Source organism: Sander vitreus, chromosome 15 (assembly GCF_031162955.1).
Source record: "Sander vitreus isolate 19-12246 chromosome 15, sanVit1, whole genome shotgun sequence".
Classification (NCBI taxonomy): Eukaryota; Metazoa; Chordata; class Actinopteri; order Perciformes; family Percidae; genus Sander; species Sander vitreus.
This window is the reverse complement of record NC_135869.1, coordinates 22,342,888-22,362,372: the sequence shown is the minus strand read 5'-3', so window position 1 is coordinate 22,362,372 and position 19,485 is coordinate 22,342,888. Positions and strand designations below refer to the sequence as shown.

Below are 19,485 nucleotides of genomic sequence, written 5' to 3'. Positions count from 1 at the left end.
TTGTGGGTCAAGAACAAATTCAGAACATCAGCCTGAGATGTGAGCAGCCATCGCTAATACAGTGACACAGTTTCAGGCCCAAACACACACACACACACATACACACACACACACACATCCTCCAGTACCTTCCCAGTTCACCGCTGTACATTGCCTTTCCCTCTTGCAGGCATTCAGCCGTCACATTGCATTACAAAACACCGAGCTGTGCACTGAGCAACAGGTGAACGTGTACAGTAACCTACACAACGTGCCCACACATAGTGTACATGGCCTCAGGCGACACGAGAGGAGGCAGCAGTGGAAACATGATGTCGCATCTCTTTGTGACACTCTCTGCAGACGATTCTCGTGGGAGACAGCGGAGTGGGCAAGACCTCTCTGCTGGTGCAGTTCGACCAGGGCAACTTCATCACAGGGTCCTTCACCGCCACTGTCGGCATTGGTTTCACAGTGAGTCCACACTTCCTGCTGTCTACACACCCTCCGTGGCATGTTTTCTCTCCCTCCTGCTCCCCCCTCCTCCCTGTAATGCTGTTGACTTCACTCGAGTGATGAGAAGGACATGTCGCTGCGATGTGCTGTTTGTACTGAAGTGGTGACGTGACAGTGAAGCAAATCTTATCCGTTTCTCTGCTGCAGCATGAATCAGTGCTGTTCTCACTGCATTTATTACGACCCTTAACACTCTGTGTGTGTGTGTGTGTTTGTGTTCTTGTTTAACTATATTCGTGGGGTCCAAAAACTGGGAATACAGTATACTTGTGGTTAGGTTATAGTTAGGGTGAGGGTAAGGGTTAAGGTTAGGCATTTAGTTGTGATGGTTAAGGTTAGGGTAAGGGGCTAGGGAATGCATTATGTCAATGACGGGTCCCCACAAAGATAGTGAGACGTGTGTGTGTGTTGATTAAGCTAGTGTGAAGACAGCACTGCTAATGAAAGGCATGGCAGCAGGCTGTTTTAAACTAGAGTGATTTAATGTTTTGTGACACGTGAGGTTGGTTTCACTCTGTGCAGGCAAAAGTACACCAAACAGGAAAGACGTATGGCTCATTTAATGGATGATTCTTCAGCTGATAACTTTGGCTTTGTGTCATTGCCTTTAGAGCAGCGCTAGAAGGCAGAAATATTTGAGAAAGTATAAAATTGGCTTTGCCATTTCACATTAGCATAAGATTGTGGTAGTGTATGATTCATGCTTAAAAATAAACCCCTGCAGAAACAAAATAAGTCACTCTGCTGCTTATGTGTACTGAATTTAAAGTCAAGGGTAAGACAGACTTTGATCATTTTGTATTTTCATCTTTATTTTTATTTTCCTTAAATGCAGAGAAGGTAAACATCTTAATTTTTTATATAATTTTATTATAGACTTTCACCTTTATTTCAAGCTTTTCAGCCTCTTTTCAGATGCACTTCTCTTCACAAATTTCTTATAAACTACCATAAATGATAAGGCAGTGGGTTCCAGTCTAACATACAGGAACAATCATAATAATAATAATCATAATTGAATCAACCATTCAATCAGCTCCATTTACAAATGCATGTTTCATGTTCATGTCAGGGGGGGTGAGATGTTGCCTGCAGCTGCCCGTGACACAGAGTGATGAGTTCATATGTTCAGACAAGAGATTGCATGTCAGTTATATAACATAAATGATCTCTGACCGTGTGTCATGAGTCCTGTCACCACAGAGAGGAGTGGAGACTTGACTTGAACACTGGGGGGAGACAAACACTGCAGGAAAAGATTCATTTTCGGACTGTTGCACTCAGTGAAACCGTTTTAGACATGTAGCCTATAACATGCTAATTAAATGAAGGGATTTTGATTATAGAATCATATGTTCTTTCACATTGTTTCTTTGTTTGCCTGCTGTGATGAAAGGTTTTTTATGAAAACAAATGGGTTGATAAAGAAGCTACAACAAGAAGAAAGGATAGGAACTACTTTATGGTAATATAAGATGGTCTTGTCCGGATTTACATGTTTGGAAAAAGGTTTTTGCACCAGGTTCGTGTGCCATTTTACGCACCAAGAACAGTTTGCTCTATCTTGAGTAAATTCACGTCAAGTGTATTTAAACTAATAGGCTGTCACAGTTGATCATCCTTCCTCCTCTCTGCTCTCCTCTCGGACCCTCTCAATGACCGAGCACCACCTGTGGCGGATGAGTCCGCCATCAGCGCGCCTGACCCCCGCAGGCTGTTATTGGGGGACAATTTTAGCCTGAAAAGACACTGGTGTTTTCACTCAAGAAAACACAGAGTTGTTAGAGCTGTCGACGTGCTCAGATAACCACCTGCCCACGCCAGGATGCAGAGAAAGGTTTCCGCCTGCTAATCATCACCGCTTCTTTTTTTTCGACTGGTGGATGCAGACGCCGAAGCGCTGCCTGCCACTGATTGTTTTGCAAGTTTTTGACCTGTCGCATCCAGTGCGATATTAAAGGTGTGATTGTTTCTCTCCCCCTCTCCCTCTCTCTCTCTCTCTCTCTCTCTCTCTCTCTCTCTCTCTCTCTCTCTCTCTCTCTCCCCGGAAAGCGCCTTGTGATCATTTTGTGGCCACGCGCAGTAATGCGAGCAAAGGGGCTGGAGGCTGGCGGAGATCTCACAGACACCGCGCGCGTCTTTCTTTGGACACATCTCGGAGATAGCTGGGGTTTGGCTTTTCTTTAGCCTGCGCTTTTCTTTTCCCCCCTTGACATTGCGATGTCCACAAGAAAGACATCGTTGACGGACAAGCAGGCTAAAAACGGAACATCAAAATATGTGTTGGAGAGATGCGCTTCTGTTAACGAGTATTATGATATTGCCTTCAAGGTGTGTATTTCCGTCTTGTGCGTTTGCTTTTTGTTTTTGTTTTTGTTCGTGGTTCTGCTCGTGGAACAGGTGTTTAAATGTACTGTAGGTTTAACACAGAAACAACTGGGGTCTGCTGCAACAACATGACTGTTGGCTCTGCACATCTGGAGAATGAGCTTACTGAGTCAAACACATTTAACTACCAGTTGATTAGCCTGTCCTTATGCATTCTCCTTGTTAAACGGGCAATGAAAGCTAGTCATCGATTTGATTTGAAGAAGTCTCTCTGAGCCTTTAAATGTCTCGAGGGTGCTTTGTCCGCCCTTACTGATAGGCAAATATTTGCTGAGGGTGTACTTGTTGCTCCATCCCATTACATATTTACAAGAGCTGCACAGGCACACCTGTAACTGTCTACTAAAGACCCACCGACAGAAGACAAAGTTAAATTCAAGTTTAATTGCATTGTTATCTATGAACACTGTATGTGCATGCAGCTATTACTCACTGTGTGAATAACTGTGCTGGATGGATTGCATAATTACACATCCTGTTGTTGTTATGCTGATTAGTTTTGAATGCACAATGATGAGAGATTAAATTAGAGATTTTGTTCAAACATCTTGAGTCATCTCTGGAGTGTCACATGTTGGTGCCAGCTCAGACATACAGTGGGTCACAACACTATCTTTAGTTTCTTTTTATATTTGCCATATTATAACATCAAAGTGCTCATATTATGCTCATTTTCAGGTTCATAATTGTATTTAGAGGTTGTACCAGAATAGGTTTATGTGGTTTAATTTTCAGAAAACACCATATATTTTTTGTACTGCACATTCCTGCAGCTCCTCACCATTTTGTTGCTAAGCCATCACCCCCCCGTTAGCATCCCATTGACTGCCATTCATTTTGGCGCCACTTTGACAGCGAATAACTTTACATCTGAAGCGTTTAAAGACTTTATTTGTCCATTGTTTATTTCTAAAGAAACACGACAATGTATAAAAGGCTCCATTACCTTGTATCTCACGTTATGGCTCCGTAGTATAAGTTTTTGTAAAAATAGGCTAACGATTGTGTCATAACCACGGGACTTACTGTCGCACAGTAGAGGAATTACCGTATAGTACAGGAGAAGCTCTCAGGCAGTTTTGACTTGCATTAGCTGTTTAAGTTTAATTATTAATGTTAACTAGCATTTTATTTAGCAATAATTAGCCTGTGCCTATGTTATCTCCTTACATATACCTACGCTCTCCGTCTCTGCAAGATTGGGAATGATTGAGATTTCTCTTGGCACAGCTACCAGAAGACTTCCAACTTTCAGACAGGTTGCTCACGTCACATTTACGTCGTCTCTCTCAGTTGGAGGCTGCGCAGTAACGCTCAGCCATCACCGGAAAAGTGCTTCTAATAGACTTCACTGGTCTCCATGGAAATCTACAGCGTCGCTTTGTCCATTAATTGTACTATCTATGATTATAACGTGTGTTACAAAGTGACGCACGTTCGTCACAGAAGTAAAGGCTGGACTACAATAGAGCTGTTTGGAGCAGTTTGTGAACAGTGTTTTCTGTTGGAGATGGTAAGTCCCTTTGGGGTGGACTTTGGGCTTTGTAAACCTATAACATGCACAAAAAGATATATAACACAATATTAAGCGATATATTAAGGGGAAAAGCCAAAAAGCATAATATGAGCACTTTAAATGAAATCTTACCAAAATAAGACATCGCACAATATCTGACTCAAACATCATGATCCCAGTTGTGAAATATTTTTTCTCATTCTGTTGCAAAATCATTTATGCAACACGTCCCTCCGCTTTAAGTTCCTCTTCAGAGGAGACTGTAATTCTTCACGTACAAGCTGTCAGTCTTGTTTTTTTGGGTTTTTTATTGCCAGCTGTAACCTGTTGTCCTTCTTCTCTGGTGGTGGGTTTGCTCTAGGTGATGCTGCTGGGTGACTCGTCCGTGGGGAAGACGTGCGCCTTGGTGCGCTTTAAAGATGGGGCATTTCTGGGAGGCAACTTTATATCCACCGTTGGAATAGACTTTAGGGTGAGAGAGAAGTTATCGAACAGTCTCGCAAAATGACTCATTATACTGTTTGTTATTTCTATGTTTGTGTTATAGCCTATTCTCGTTACTATTATGAGGGAACATTTAGCATCTGAAAAAACAACCTAATGATAATTACAAAGCAACAAGGGATCCACTTGTTTAAGTGACTGCGGCCCAATTATCACCTTATTTCAGCGCAGAACACTTTGTCATTCTGCGATGATAGCACCAAATGTACAAATCCTCCCACCAATCAGTCAAGTTCACAGACCACTTGTGCTGCAAGGCTCTGTGGATGGCTTCATAAATGCCTTGGCAGATGCCTGCCCACGTCTCTGTCTCCTGGAAAGATTGGCTGCAGCTCAACACGGTCCTGGAGGAGTCACACTGCTGACAGACGAGCTCCTACCTAGTCACATATAGCTCATGCGCACACACACACACACACACACACACACACACACACACACACACACACACACACACAGACCCACGCAGTGACTCTTGCTGAATTCAGAACTCAGATTTCTACTGTAAATCTTCCTCTGCAGGGATGAACTTGAAAATAGGCTGTTTGGAGTGAGTGTTTTGACCTGCTGTTTCCCTCCAATCAAGGCAAAACACTTACACTAATGTCAGTCAAGTAGATCCGGCTTGAGGAGGAAATTGTGTTGCATTAGTGATGTATTGTCTTCTTTGGATGGGGGTGTAAACAAAAGAGAGCGTAATGGCTGTCTGACAGCTATATGGACGTTGTCTATTCAGAAGCATGGACATTTCATCTTGCCACGACTCAAGCAAAAGCAACAAGGACCACAGCCAATACCCATTCATAAAATGCATTAAAAACGGAACTGACACTGGTTTACACTTAAATTCATTGGGGAAAAAACATGATGGATTTACTGTCACAGTATTCATTCAGAAGAATGGCTCTTAATGTAAGCAATTTCCGTTTTCTCACTTATGTTTATGAAAAGGGGCAAAGCTGCTTAGAAACCGAGTCATCTGAGAGGAGCAGTTGAGTCAATATGCTGAGGTTGTCTTTTGTGCATGGATAGGCAGGCAGGCAGGCTGTTGTGGCAGCTTGTAACATGGCCGGTCTATTTTCGGCATGCTTCCTTGTAGCAGTTACTCAGCATGCAGGCTCCTCTCACGTCATAATTGAGGGTAAAAATGGAAACCCATGGCAACTAATGCAGGGGTTGAACCATGTCCATTTTGAGAGGATTCAGAAGGTGGCAGATTTAGCTTATTGCAGTGGTTTCCTTTTTTACTGTGTAACTCTGTCGGCATTTATTTTGGGTGCATTTCCGTTGCGTTCACAGAAAAGGCCGGGGCTGTTTGTGATGACCTGTCACTGATATGAAGTTATGAAGTGATTGAGGAAGTGCTGCAGAACATTTGCTGTGACTAGCAAATGTTCTGCAGCACTTCCTCAATCTCCCTTTGGTGGTTTTTGCTGTGCAGAGTTGAAATGTGGCTGTGACCTGGCCTGTTGCTGTTGCAGGTCATGGTAACAAAAATAACCCCAAGCCCCCATGAAACAGACCATGGGAGAACCTGTGTTTCTGTTGTTGCATGTTGGAGCATGCATGTTAAAATCCTGCATGTTATCTCAACCTTTATTTGTACTTCACTCCTAATTCAACACTTTCAGTCACTACATTTAGCTTGTTTTTTTAGCAGTATGCCTAAACTATTCTAAGCCAATCTTTTCTCTACAGGAAATCAGAGGGCACCCCTACGGTGCTGCAGGAAATAACGGGGGAGTCAGTTGTTATGCTGCCAGTCGTCGTTCTCACTGTTGTGTAATTAAGTCTAATCCCAGGACCTTGTTGTTGTGTGGGTGTTGCAAATTACTTTCTCTGCCAGCATTCAAAGCCACTTTTAGTTGATCGTGTTTCTTTTACCACATGCTGAGTCCCTTAAGCTTTTTTTAGTCTGCCGTGATGTTCCTCATTCATTTCTGTGGAGTTTTTCACAGCACTCCAGTCTTTAAAGCATATGTTGGATTGTCAGACTCTCACAGCTCTTCTCGTTTCTGCAGAATAAAGTGGTGGATGTCGACAACCTGAAAGTCAAACTCCAGGTGAGAACATGGGCCTTTTCTCCAGACCTGTCTTTATTTCAGTTCACCAAATGTCAAATCATCTTGGCAGCTATTGACCTATATAATGACTCATGTGGTTGTGGTAGGTTATGTAGAATCAAAATGAATCAGAAAAGTCATTTACAAATTATAGTTGACCTAAATATGCTTTACAGTCACTTGACAGTCATTGTTTGACGTGCCAATCCAGTCAAAGTCTCTGATATTGTAGTAATATGAGCAACCCTGCAGGGTTATGTGCCAGCAGCAAACTGTTAATCTAAGGCACATACCCGTCTATCATCATAACCTGTTCATTCAACACTGAGTGGGAGGTGCCAAATTTAGATTCCTCTGCTAGCTTGAGTAAATCCTTATATTTTTTATGTTCTTGCACGGGCCTTAAACGTGATGCAATCCTGTTCCTAATTCCAAAATAGACTTTACCACCATGAGTCTACACTATAGAATGGAAATACGTAAAAGCTCAAGTTGAGGGAAAAGGCTTTCAAATGTTTAGGCTGACTGGATAAACAGATTAATAGGATGTAATACTGTCATTTCATGTTTATTTGAACCAATTATTACATAGATACGACCTAAGAACTGCACTCTACTAATATGAGGAAAACACAGTAACAGCAAACACAGTGTGTTCTCTCAGCTTTCCAACTACTATTTAATAATGTAATTGAATACATGTAAATATATGATTTAAAGAAGCTTAACCTTCAAATCAAGACTCCACTAGAGTCAATAGCCCGATGGCAGTTATTGCTACTTTACTAAGCTAGGCTAGTTAGCCTGCCTTTTAGCCTGTTTTCATTCTCTATGACCAGCTTTACCTTATTTAGGCCCATGTCTATATGAATAACTAAACTAGCAAGGTGTAAGTTTCACCCTGTAATCGAAATTGATGTATTTCAATTATAGGAAACAGCTACAGGACAAAAAGTAAATGTAGCTTTAGCAGCCAGCGGTTTCACGGTTTGGTTTGTTTTTTAGCTTTTTTCTGCTGTTGTTTTTTTTGTTACAGATAAATGGCATAGACAAACAACATAAAATCAAAATCCGGTTTTAAAGGTACCATGACATGCTGCTTTTTGGATGCTTTTATATAGGCCTTAGTGGTCCCCTAATACTGTATCTGAAGTCTCTTTTATATAGGCCTTAGTGGTCCCCTAATACTGTATCTGAAGTCTCTTTTATATAGACCTTAGTGGTCCCCTAATACTGTATCTGAAGTCTCTTTTATATAGACCTTAGTGGTCCCCTAATACTGTATCTGAAGTCTCTTTCCCGAAATTCAGCCTTGGTGCAGAATTACAGCCACTAGAGCCAGTCCCACAATGAGCTTTCCTTAGTACGTGCCATTTCTGTGTCTGTAGCTATTGAGGAGGATGGGGGGGGGGCAAGGTGGAGAGTGGGGGTGTGGCCTTGACCAACTGCCACTTTGCTCATTTGAAAGCCATGATGTCTCTCTCTTTCTCATGGGCGGGCCAAATCCTCTGGGCGGGCAAAGCAGAGAAAGGGGAGGTAACCTTCCTCCTTATGACCTCATAAGGAGGAGATTCCAGATCGGCCCATCTGAGCTTTCATTTTCTCAAAGGCAGAGCAGGATACCCAGGGCTCGGTTTACACCTATCACCATTTCTAGCCACTGGGTTTTTCTTGATTGCGTTGACCTGCTTAAAGAAACTGGGATCCACTCGGTTTTCATCATCACTGTCTCAGCAGAGCAGAAGACACCTCTTGCAAATGTGTTAACCCTTTCTCATTGGGTTGACACATTTTTCCCCACCCTTTTGCAGAACAGTTAACACGGATGTCATTCAAGCAGTCCAAACTCCATTGTTTTAGCTATGGTAACCAAACAGAAACCATCTGTTTCTAACTATTAGAAACTACCTACATCAGTATGAAATCACTGAAGCACCTGTTTGATGCTCCTTCACACAAATCTTCAATTAGCAGTCAGTCTGCAGGCCTTAAAGGTGCAGCGTCTGTGTTGTTCTTTGCCAACATGGATGGAAGAGGTCTAAGACAGAAGAGACGGAGTATCAATAGTGGCTATTTCAAATACTCTACAGTAATAGATGTTTATACTTTACTGTAATAGATTTTCTTTTTCTTTTCTTTTTTTGTCATTAAAGTTTTTATTTCTTCATACATACAGTGGTGTGAAAAAGTGTTTGCCCCCTTCCTCATTTCCTGTTCCTTTGCATGTTTGTCACACTTAAGTGTTTCGGAACATCAAACCAATTTAAACAAAAGTCAAGGACAACACAAGTAAACACAAAATGCAATTTGTAAATGAAGGTGTTAATTATTAAAGGTGAAAAAAAATCCAAACCATCATGGCCCTGTGTGAAAAAGTGATTGCCCCCCTTGTTAAAACATACTATAACTGTGGTTGTCCACACCTGAGTTCAATTTCTCTAGCCACACCCAGGCCTGATTATTGCCACACCTGTTCACAATCAAGGCATCACTTAAATAGGAGCTGCTTGACACAGTAAGGTCCACCAGAAGATCCTTAAAAGCTACACATCATGCCGAGACCCAAAGAAATTCAGGAACAATTGAGAAAGAAAGTAATTGAGATCTATCAGTCTGGAAAGGGTTATAAAGCCATTTCCAAAGCTTTGGGAATCCAGCGAACCACAGTGAGAGCCATTATCCACAAATGGCGAAGACATGGAACAGTGGTGAACCTTCCCAGGAGTGGCCGGCCGCCCAAAATTACCCCCAAGAGCGCAGCGACGACTCATCCAAGAGGTCACAAAAGACCCCACAACAACGTCCAAAGAACTGCAGGCCTCACTTGCCTCAGTTAAGGTCAGCGCTCATGCCTCCACCATCAGGAAAAGACTGGGCAAAAATGGCCTGCATGGCAGAGTTCCAAGGAGAAAACCACTGCTGAGCAAAAAGAACATCAAAGCTTGTCTCAATTTCTCCAGAACACATCTTGATGATCCCCAAGACTTTTGGGACAACATTCTGTGGACCGATGAGACAAAAGTGGAACTCTTTGGAAGGTGTGTGTCCAAGTATATCTGGCGTAGAAGGAACACTGCATTTCATAAAAAAGAACATTATACCAACTGTAAAATATGGTGGTGGTAGTGTGATGGTCTGGGGCTGTTTTGCTGCTTCAGGACCTGGAAGACTTGCCGTGATAAAAGGAACTATGAATTCTGCTGTCTACCAAGAGATCCTGAAGGAGAATGTCCGACCATCTGTTCGTGTACTCAAGCTGAAACGAACTTGGGTTCTGCAGCAGGACAATGATCCTAAACACACCAGCAAGTCCACCACCGAATGGCTGAAGAAAAACTAAATGAAGACTTTGGAGTGGCCTAGCCAAAGTCCTGACTTGAATCCTATTGAGATGTTGTGGTATGACCTTAAAAAGGCCGTTCATGCTCGAAAACCCTCTAATGTAACTGAATTAGGACAATTCTGCAAAGATGAGTGGGCCAAAATTCCTCCAGGACGCTGTAAAAGCCTCATTGCACGTTATCGCAAACGCTTGGTTGCAGTTGTTGCTGCTAAGGGTGGCCCAACCAGTTATTAGGTTTAGGGGGCAATCACTTTTTCACACAGGGCCATGATGGTTTGGATTTTTTTTCACCTTTAATAATTAACACCTTCATTTACAAATTGCATTTTGTGTTTACTTGTGTTGTCCTTGACTATTGTTTAAATTGGTTTGATGTTCCGAAACACTTAAGTGTGACAAACATGCAAAGGAACAGGAAATGAGGAAGGGGGCAAACACTTTTTCACACCACTGTACATAAACATACAATCAAACTCAAGAACAAACACTGACCCCCAACATCAACAGACAGTATATCCAGCATACCACCCCCATATACAAAGGCCTCCTGCAAATCGACATTTCCTTCTTTTGAAACATCCAAAATATACATTCAGTACCATGTCCACAAATTTTTCCATATGCCCTACCTACAAAAAAATACGTTCCCAGGTCCTCCTAAAATGTTCTTCTTCGTTGTTAATTCTAGCCAACATGCGTTCATATGATGCAACTTCTGACATCATTTCCATCCATTTTTTAACATCTGGGGCGACTGTACTCTTCCATACTCTGAGAATTGTTCGCGCAGCTATGACCATCCCAACTTTTAAAACCCCTCGTTCATATTTAGATATATTTGACATTTGGTCCCCTAACAAACACAGTCTTGGTGCTACAGGTACCACCACACTCAGCCATTTACTCATATAAAACCTCCATCAATGCATTCTTGTTGTGACTAAATTTACCCTTTGTGATACAGTCTCTTATTGCTAAATATTTCCAAAAATGACCTTTATATTGAAGATTATATTTTTGCATAATATCAGCAAACGACATGAACACTCCCTCCACACACAGGTCACTTATTTTGTGTATCCCTCTTACAAGCCATTGATTCCAATAAACAAATTTCTTCCCAATACGTATGGCTGGGTTATACCATAGAGAGGCGTAAGGTTGTCTTAAGTGCGAAATACCATATATCTTATGAATTTCTCTCCAGACTGCTTTAGAATAAGACACAACAACACTGGGTTTGAAAAATAATTATGCCCAGAAGTTGTTACACCATGTGAGAGGACATCCAGATGTTCAAACGGGCTAGTTAGTTCCCTTTCAATTTTGATCCAGCTCAGCTCCTGATCTATCCCCTTCGAAAGAATGATAGATTATATAATCTTACATTAGGTAGACCCGTACCTCCCTTATTTTTATTTTCTTAATTTCTTATACTCTAATAGATTTTATTTTGGTTTGGTTTACATGTATTTTGTGTAATATTTACAGTATTTCAGTTTTCAGCCACAGTTTCAAAATAAGGATCAATGGAATCAATAAAATTTGCATCAAAGCATTTCTGATTCTGGATCCAATTCTTTGCAAGAAGGCAAATTTGTCAACAAATGTCACTAGCATGAAAGCTACGTACAGTAATAGACTACAATGACAAGCAATGGTGCACTGATTCACACTGAGTGCTGTATTTAGTATTTTGTTGTCCACTGTGTAATGGTTGATTGGAAGAGCTCATACACTTGTTTGCAAGTTGTGTTGTTTGAAGGCAAGATTTTCTTTTGCTGCATATTTTAAATGTTTTGGCACGGTTAGAGCCTTTTGCAAACAAAATATGTCATTTAGACCATGAGGGCCACTGTTTCGGCCTGTGTGTTAACTGTTTTGAAAAATGTGGAGTTTGAGTTGACTGCTGCGTCAAAGCAATCGAGAAAAAACTGTAATGTTAAAAAACCTCATAAAGTGACATTTTCATGCCATGGGACCTTAAACAAAAATGTTAGTAAATATATAGACATTTGGCTTGTAGACAGTATAATGGTATGTTTCTGCATTAGTTGTTGCCTGATTGCTGCAAAGATGTTCAGGTCCGTGCTATGCAAATCTAGGCTACTTATCCTACCTTCTAGCGTGTACCAAGTAATTATAATTACCAATATGTTAGTTTGACATAATTGATGTATTTCATTTACAGGAAACAACTAGGTATAAAAGTTAATTTAGCTTCAGCAGCTAGCTGGGGCCATCTATCTATCTGACCAGCTGGAACTAGCAAAATTTGGCTCTCTTGCTTTGATTGTTGGTTGGGATTTTTTTTTAAATCTATTTTCTAGATTTTTTTTTTAATTCTGTGTCAAAAACAAGTCAGATTCTGGTCTTATATTTTTGTAGTATAAGTATAGTTTCTGCATTTTGGCTTTGTATGGCGGTATAATGGTAGGCTCTATTCTTTTGCTTTAGCCGTTGGCGGATTGTTCAGGAGGTTCAGTTTTTCGTTTTCCCACGTTAGCTGCTGTGTAATTATGTGGTTTGTTACGCAGATCTGGGATACAGCTGGCCAAGAGAGATTCCGAAGCGTAACGCACGCCTACTACAGAGATGCCCAGGGTGACTTTTGCCTTTTTATATTTTCACTTCCTTGTGCCATGTGTGTGTCTTAGTGTGTGGGAACGTGTGGTGTAAGGGTGCAAGCTGGCTGAGATGTGTACTTTTTAAGTGTGCATAGAAAGTGTGTATAGGTGTTGAAGTGTTTTGCCTAAGACATTGTGCAGTAACAATAAAGGTTTTCTGTTTTCTTTCACAGCGTTACTTTTGCTTTATGATATCACCAGCAAGCTGTCGTTTGACAATATCAGGGTAAGCTTGTATCAAATTACTTTCCCTTTCCTCATTCTCTCTCTCTCTCTCTCTCTCTCTCTCTCTCTCTCTCTCTCTCTCTCTCTCTCTCTCCTCTCTTTCTTCTCTCTTCATTTTCACTTCCTAAACCCTCTCAAGCTGAACACTCTTTCTGTTTACATGCAAAGTACTGTGAGGACCTCCAACATTTTCTCAAAGCCCTCTTTGGAAATGACATGATGTTATCGTTTGCTTCGCTACACAGTTTCCAATTTCAGTAATGACAAATAATAAACGTGTTCAAGGATAAGAGTGTCTGAGTCTCACCATGATTAATTGGAGGATGGTAATAATACACAGCTCAGGAGGAGAGTGAAAATGTGGATTTTAAGTGGTGGTATTTGTTTTGTTTATAGACCAATCTTTCTTTTCTCCCCCCCCCCTCCTGTATCCTTCTTTCTTTTATACTTTCAAAGGCTTGGCTGACTGAAATACACGAGTATGCCCAGAAGGATGTGGTCATCATGTTGCTCGGCAACAAGGTGAGCAAAGCTTTCTTTTTTTTGCGTTACATAAAGATCAGGAGGATAACTAGTTTTACAATTTTAACACATCCTTATCATACTCAAACAGTGAATTCTTAAAAGCCAGAGGAAATGTCTCCGCTGTGCAGCACATGCAAAAAAGGCAAACTCTCACACGCTTATTTTAGCATTTGCGAGCGATTTGCGGTCTTAATTCTGTCTTCATTGATTTATGTTTTTGTATGTGAGAAGAATTTCCCTGCGGCCCATTTACAGAATCCACATCAACACATTCATTTATCACCCTTGATGCGATGTAATTTGATCATTGTGACTGGGAAGAATACATGAATGAATCAATTAAACCATTTCCTCCACAATGCTGCTGGTGATTAAAAGAGAGAATTTCATGTCTCATTGCAGCCAGTAGTCATTGGTGATATACAATATTTCTAAGCTCCCTCTGGTGGCTCAGACAGGACTCGCCCTTCTGCAGGGTCAGAGATGTCACACAGCAGCAGCTCAGATCATTTGCTGTGAGAGCAGCAGGACTGCCGGCATCAGTCTGTGGGAGCGCTGCTCTTCTGCCAGAGGTGGAGTTTCTGACATCTCATCAGTCTAAAGGAGCTCTGGCTCAGCAGCTGGCGGCAGATAAGAGGACGTGCGGGTTGACACGATGGTGCATCACTGTAGCTAATGGCATGGTGAATCTGTGACCCCTCCTCTCCGCTGTTATGCATTGTTTTCTCTTCCCGCTGCGGTTTTTGCAGGCAGACATGGTTGCAGATAGGGTCGTGAAGAAGGAGGATGGAGAGAAGTTGGCAAAGGTAATGTATGATGGCTCCATGTGGTCATATTCTCAACAACAGACACTGACTCCCCTCACCCGTCTAATGTTTTTTTTATCGTAGGAGTATGGTGTACCATTTATGGAGACCAGTGCGAAGACAGGAGTCAATGTGGAGCTGGCCTTTCTTGCTATAGCAAAGTAAGTCCTGAAGCAGCACTGATAAATATTTTGATATTAGCAGTGGATGTAATGACTAAGTGTAATGTAAAAGGTGTAGCTCAGAGAATCACCACCTGATTCTGCAGTTCTCCTCAGCTCTACAGAGCGTTTCTTTTAGCTCTTAGTTTTGGCTTCCCGGCCCAAATTGTTACTGTTTTGGTTCACTCAGAGAAAACTATTATCACTGTAGAAGCTCTAAAAACCCACTGTACACTCCCTGCCCAACATGGCATACAGTTAGCGACTAGCTGCTGAACATAGTGGAGCATTTAGCAGCTAAATAGCCTGATGAGTCACTCAGGAGTTGGTAAAACAACTAAAAGAGAGTGAATATATATATAATATTCATATTTTGTGCGTTTATACCTTGTTGCACCGCACTCAAGTGAAAAATAAAATAATGAATGTAGGTTTAAGAGGTTTATGATCAGATGCTAATTTTGCCTATATGCCTTATATTTCTAACTCTATTTTGCCTGTTTGCTTAATGATGCACAATAGAATGTTTCCAACTTTGTGGCAACAGCTCGGGGAAGACCCTCTTCTGTGTGTTGTTGTGTGCTGTGTGTGCACAACAGGAGAGAAATCCCTGAAGAATCAAATACAAGTGTTTTTAGTGTCAGAGACATGATTGGTTAATCGGTCATGTGTTGTTTTTTTTCTAAAGAGGCCTTGTGGCAGTTTTTGTTCATGTTTTCATTACAAGATGCTGGAAAGAAGCAACAGGTGGAAAGTCTGCAGAGTAGACCTTTCTCTACGCCCCACCACCCACCTAAATGAGAGAAACAAAAGAAATACACTCAGGGATCATACAGAGAAGTCATTTGCACTTTTCTAATTTCCAGAGTCATTTACAAGTCAAGTGATCACCAAAACAAATATTTTACGCTTCAAAGGCTACTTCTTCTTTTAAACAGTCCTTTGCAGTGATGAAACCAATTGTGCTAAAAAACAAACACTGTTCTCTGCTTGTAGAAGAAAGGCCAAAATGAAATGAGGTTTCACATATTGGGTTTGTATTGTAATCTGCGTATGTAATGCATACAGACGACGTATTGTTGCAGACTCTTGTCTTCTATTTTTATACTTATACTTCTTTGACTTGGCATTAATGCTCACAAACCTCCATCTGATTCCTGCAACTAATACATTCTAATGGCTAATTCCTTGCCTGTTCCTGTTGACTCGTTATAATGGGATTTTGCATGTTTGTGGCTCCCTGTGGATCTCTGTGTAATTTCTGCTTTTGACTGACTTTCTTGTGCAAACACCCTTCTTATTGAAAGGCAGGAAATGTGAAAATGATTGTCATTTAGTCTAAAAATGAGTGGTTGTGCATCATGTTCCCAGAGCTGTGGAAGAAAGTAATGTGTGTGATTTTCTATCTTCACGTGTATTTTAAGTGAATGTTAGATTAAATGAGTCATGCCAGAGGCATTTTGATTTAATCTCAGTAGCCTACAGATAGTTGTTTCTCTCCCTCGCTCCTTTTATTTCTCTTCCTTTCTCATTTTCTTGATTTGCTCACCATGTCTGTGCTCCATCCCACACATCCACCCCCTCAGTTTCTAACTTCCTGTGTCTCTCTCTCCATCAGGGAGTTGAAGCACAGAGCGACACAGCAGCAGAATGAGCCCAAGTTCCAGATACATGACTACATCGAGTCTCAGAAGCACAAGTCTAGCTGCTGTGGACTCATGTAACTGATCCTGATCACCAGGCAGAAAGAGACACACAGACAGAGAGAGAGAGAGAGAAAGAGAGGGAGGCAGTGAGGGTGTGGGAACGAGATATAAAAAATAAAAAAAAAGTCACCTCTCTTACGAAAAAGCCAATCCCAGCACCAAACCTGAGAAGCGGCCAACCTCGCCTTCTCCACTGAGCTTTTAGCGTGAATGGAAAGTTAATCTGGATTGGCCGCCATCCCTTATCTAAAATGTGAATTTATTATTAATTAATCTATTTTATGTCATGTGTAGAAGTGTTTGTGGTCTTTGTGGTAACAGTTGTATTAAACTACAAGTCAGGAGTTGCAATCTGAAATGCTATATCCATCTGCAGGGACAAACATATATTTATCTTTCTATTCTGCATAGGTGGAAACTCAAAATTTGTCAGTTTGGATGAAAAATATGGCACCCAAGTGATTTGTGTGGATCCAAAAAGTTTATTATTTGGGCAGAGGAGATGTTCGCGCTCCACATGGGCAGACACATTGCACTTAAAGGGTAACAGCACCCTCAAATTCTGCTTGAACTTGGAGTGTCAGTACAAAATATCTATCAGTTTTCCATGGGCCCGTGTGATGTGTTTACTGCCACTGAGGAGAAATAAATCTGGCTCATGTACAGCGTTTCTTGGCACTTGCTAATGCTAATGCTAGCAGGGGTCAACAAGCATAATACACCTCGGAGTCTTGTCTATTTTGTCACAGTTAAAGAGGAGCCAGAGACTACGGAAACAAAGTTCAGAACCCAGCTTGACTTCATGTTTGTAATGAAACTGTTTTCAGTGGGTGTTAAACTGAGCTTTAGTAACGTAACCTTGTCCACAGTGAGCTTAATTACTTGGGCTCTGTTTGGTCCTGCGGCAGAAACTGAAGTTCGGCCCTATTCTTAGAATTGTCGCCTTTTTTTTATCTTGCAGTTTACAGGCCCGACTTTTGATAAATGGCAGTTTTATATGAACAATCAATACGTTGATGTCGATATAGCATTTTGCCCTGCAGCTCTTAGTTTGTTTCTATCCCTGTTTTACCAGGCTGTGAACTGAATATCATTAGCCTTTTCTTTGATAATTCAGTGCGTTTGAGAAGTGGACTTCAGTGTCACAGTCAGATTGAAGCTAAAATGATTCCATCTGTTCACATCTGTACTGTTGTTAGATAGAATAAAGCCAACTTTTTAAGGGCACTCGCCCACTGTGTGTCTGTCTGTACTACATTCAATTCAGGGCCACTGAAACTTCATTCAAAGTACTGTACATGTAATAGTGCTAGAGGATCATCCAAATGTTGCATCAGGCTTCATACAAAATGATAACTATCATTATTTTCACATCTTTGGTTCGAGATTCCTAAGCATGCTATTTGCCATTTACATTCACACACACAGAGGGCACTCCCAAACATTGTTGTGTCTCCTTTAACGATGGATGTTGCTGTACCGAAGCTGTAATTGCTCACGCATCGTGTAACTCGTTTCTTTGTACAATGTTCATTATGAATTGCTTGATGTCAAATTTGTCCCTCTTCTGAGGCGTCACGGTGGGAGTGTCACAAAGTGCCATGAAAAAGTGCTTTGTTATCATGTTGTATAAAAAAAAAGTATATTTTGTAATGTATGTGGTTTTGTTTTATTGAAGTCAGTCTTTGTGTGCGTGTGTAAGGAGTGGGAGTTACAGGATGTGCTGAGGTTAATGAGCCACTGTGTGGCAGCAGTTACCCTGTTTATTTAGTATGTTGCACTATAAGAAGTGTTTTATCAATTAGACAGGCTCAGCACATGTTGATTCTGTTTTTTAGAGTCTATGTTATGCCATAAGATAAGATTAGCTTTTATTGTCTCACTTAGGAGAAAGTTGTTGAATTTTGTAGAGGTATACTGTTCTAAAAGGATGCTCAATACCTGGATGATGATGTTTTTGTTAATACTGTGGTTGCATTAATGTGTTAGGTGAACATAGTGGACATTATATACATGGAGCACATTCGCAATTAACTGTATTGGGCTGTACACCTGCATGCAGCTCGCCTCCTCTCCCACTCACATCTGTGAGTCACACTGCAGACACATTAGGAAGCCTTTGTATCCTTTACTGTGAAAAAAAAATCATTTTTTTGGATGACTTTCCATTAAATAAACAGCTACCCTTAAACATGCTCCAGTTATCAGTGCTGATGTTGCAGTAGCTTTAAATTCCCAGGTTGGAGAGTGTTGAGAGATCCTGTCTCTGTCCTTTTATCAGGTCTGGAAGCATTCTCAGCTGAAAAGTCTAATCCTCCCTGAGGCTTTATTTCCACAGCTTACCGCCGGGCTCATATTTATACAAGCTTTCACTCATATCTCTGAACGTTCAGAGGGGTTCTGGCTTGACTGGCTTCAAAACACTGTGGCGTTTTAAAATTATGCTGATCATTATAATTAAACTCTTGATAGGGTTCTCAAAATGCCTAATTTGTGCATATCAATCATTACAATTACATTTACATTACAACCAATCTGAAGACATATCAGAAGGCCATACGTCTTAACAGCTTACATATTATTTAATTTCTATTCAGTGCTTGTATAATACCAGGACTGATAGAGAATAAACTTAATTATGTATTATATAATTGACTGTGCTAAAACACACAATGCTAAATGAAAATACAATATGATACATAGAATGGCAGCATGCAAGTGTGAAAAAGGGGTTTTGGGGCAAAAGTTTTAAAATGAAAAGATGCCAAAAATTAGGAATTATTCGGAGCAGTAAGAACAAATACGTAGGCTACAATGTGACGAAATGCATGTGCAACAAGTGTTGGTCACAGAGGGGAAAGAAGGCAAAATGTGGGGGGAAACTGCAATGCAATTTTAGGAAAACCTTAAGAAAACAAACTGTGAAAATTAAACAATGGTAATTATAAAGGGATTTTTTAGGCTATATCACAGCAGGGTTTGCAGGTTTGTGCATCTGGGGGCGAACAACACTCGTTTTTCTTTCATCCAAACACTATCTAGTCCTCTGATCATCTTCTTCATGTTTTTTCATTGACAGCCTCGGATTGTGTTTACTCTTCCAGTTCTCCCTACTTTGCATGAGGC

General features: G+C 41.0%; 1 protein-coding gene across 2 annotated transcripts; it reads left to right on the top strand.

Moving 5' to 3' along the window:
* Nucleotides 1-2,538: 2,538 nt before the first annotated feature.
* LOC144529844 (ras-related protein Rab-37) lies at nucleotides 2,539-18,554 on the top strand. Of its 2 annotated transcripts, XM_078269176.1 has the most exons (9): nucleotides 2,541-2,826; nucleotides 4,761-4,871; nucleotides 6,925-6,966; nucleotides 12,847-12,913; nucleotides 13,110-13,162; nucleotides 13,618-13,683; nucleotides 14,436-14,492; nucleotides 14,577-14,653; nucleotides 16,272-18,554. In XM_078269176.1, exons 1-9 carry the CDS (start codon nucleotides 2,716-2,718, stop codon nucleotides 16,375-16,377), a joined length of 690 nt encoding a protein of 229 aa, XP_078125302.1. In that variant the 5' UTR covers nucleotides 2,541-2,715; the 3' UTR covers nucleotides 16,378-18,554. The 2 variants fall into 2 exon arrangements, with proteins under 2 accessions (XP_078125303.1, XP_078125302.1); XM_078269177.1 differs by lacking the exon at nucleotides 4,761-4,871 and having other exon boundaries at nucleotides 2,539-2,826.
* Nucleotides 18,555-19,485: the final 931 nt, after the last annotated feature.

Excerpts from the sequence above, each read along its gene's own strand:
- LOC144529844 (XM_078269176.1), top strand. The coding sequence starts at position 2,716 with ATGTCCACAAGAAAGACATCGTTGACGGACAAGCAGGCTAAAAACGGA. Across the intron at positions 13,163-13,617 it reads TGTCGTTTGACAATATCAGG|GCTTGGCTGACTGAAATACA; the intron begins GTAAGCTTGTAT and ends ATACTTTCAAAG. Across the intron at positions 14,493-14,576 it reads ATGGAGAGAAGTTGGCAAAG|GAGTATGGTGTACCATTTAT; the intron begins GTAATGTATGAT and ends TTTTTATCGTAG.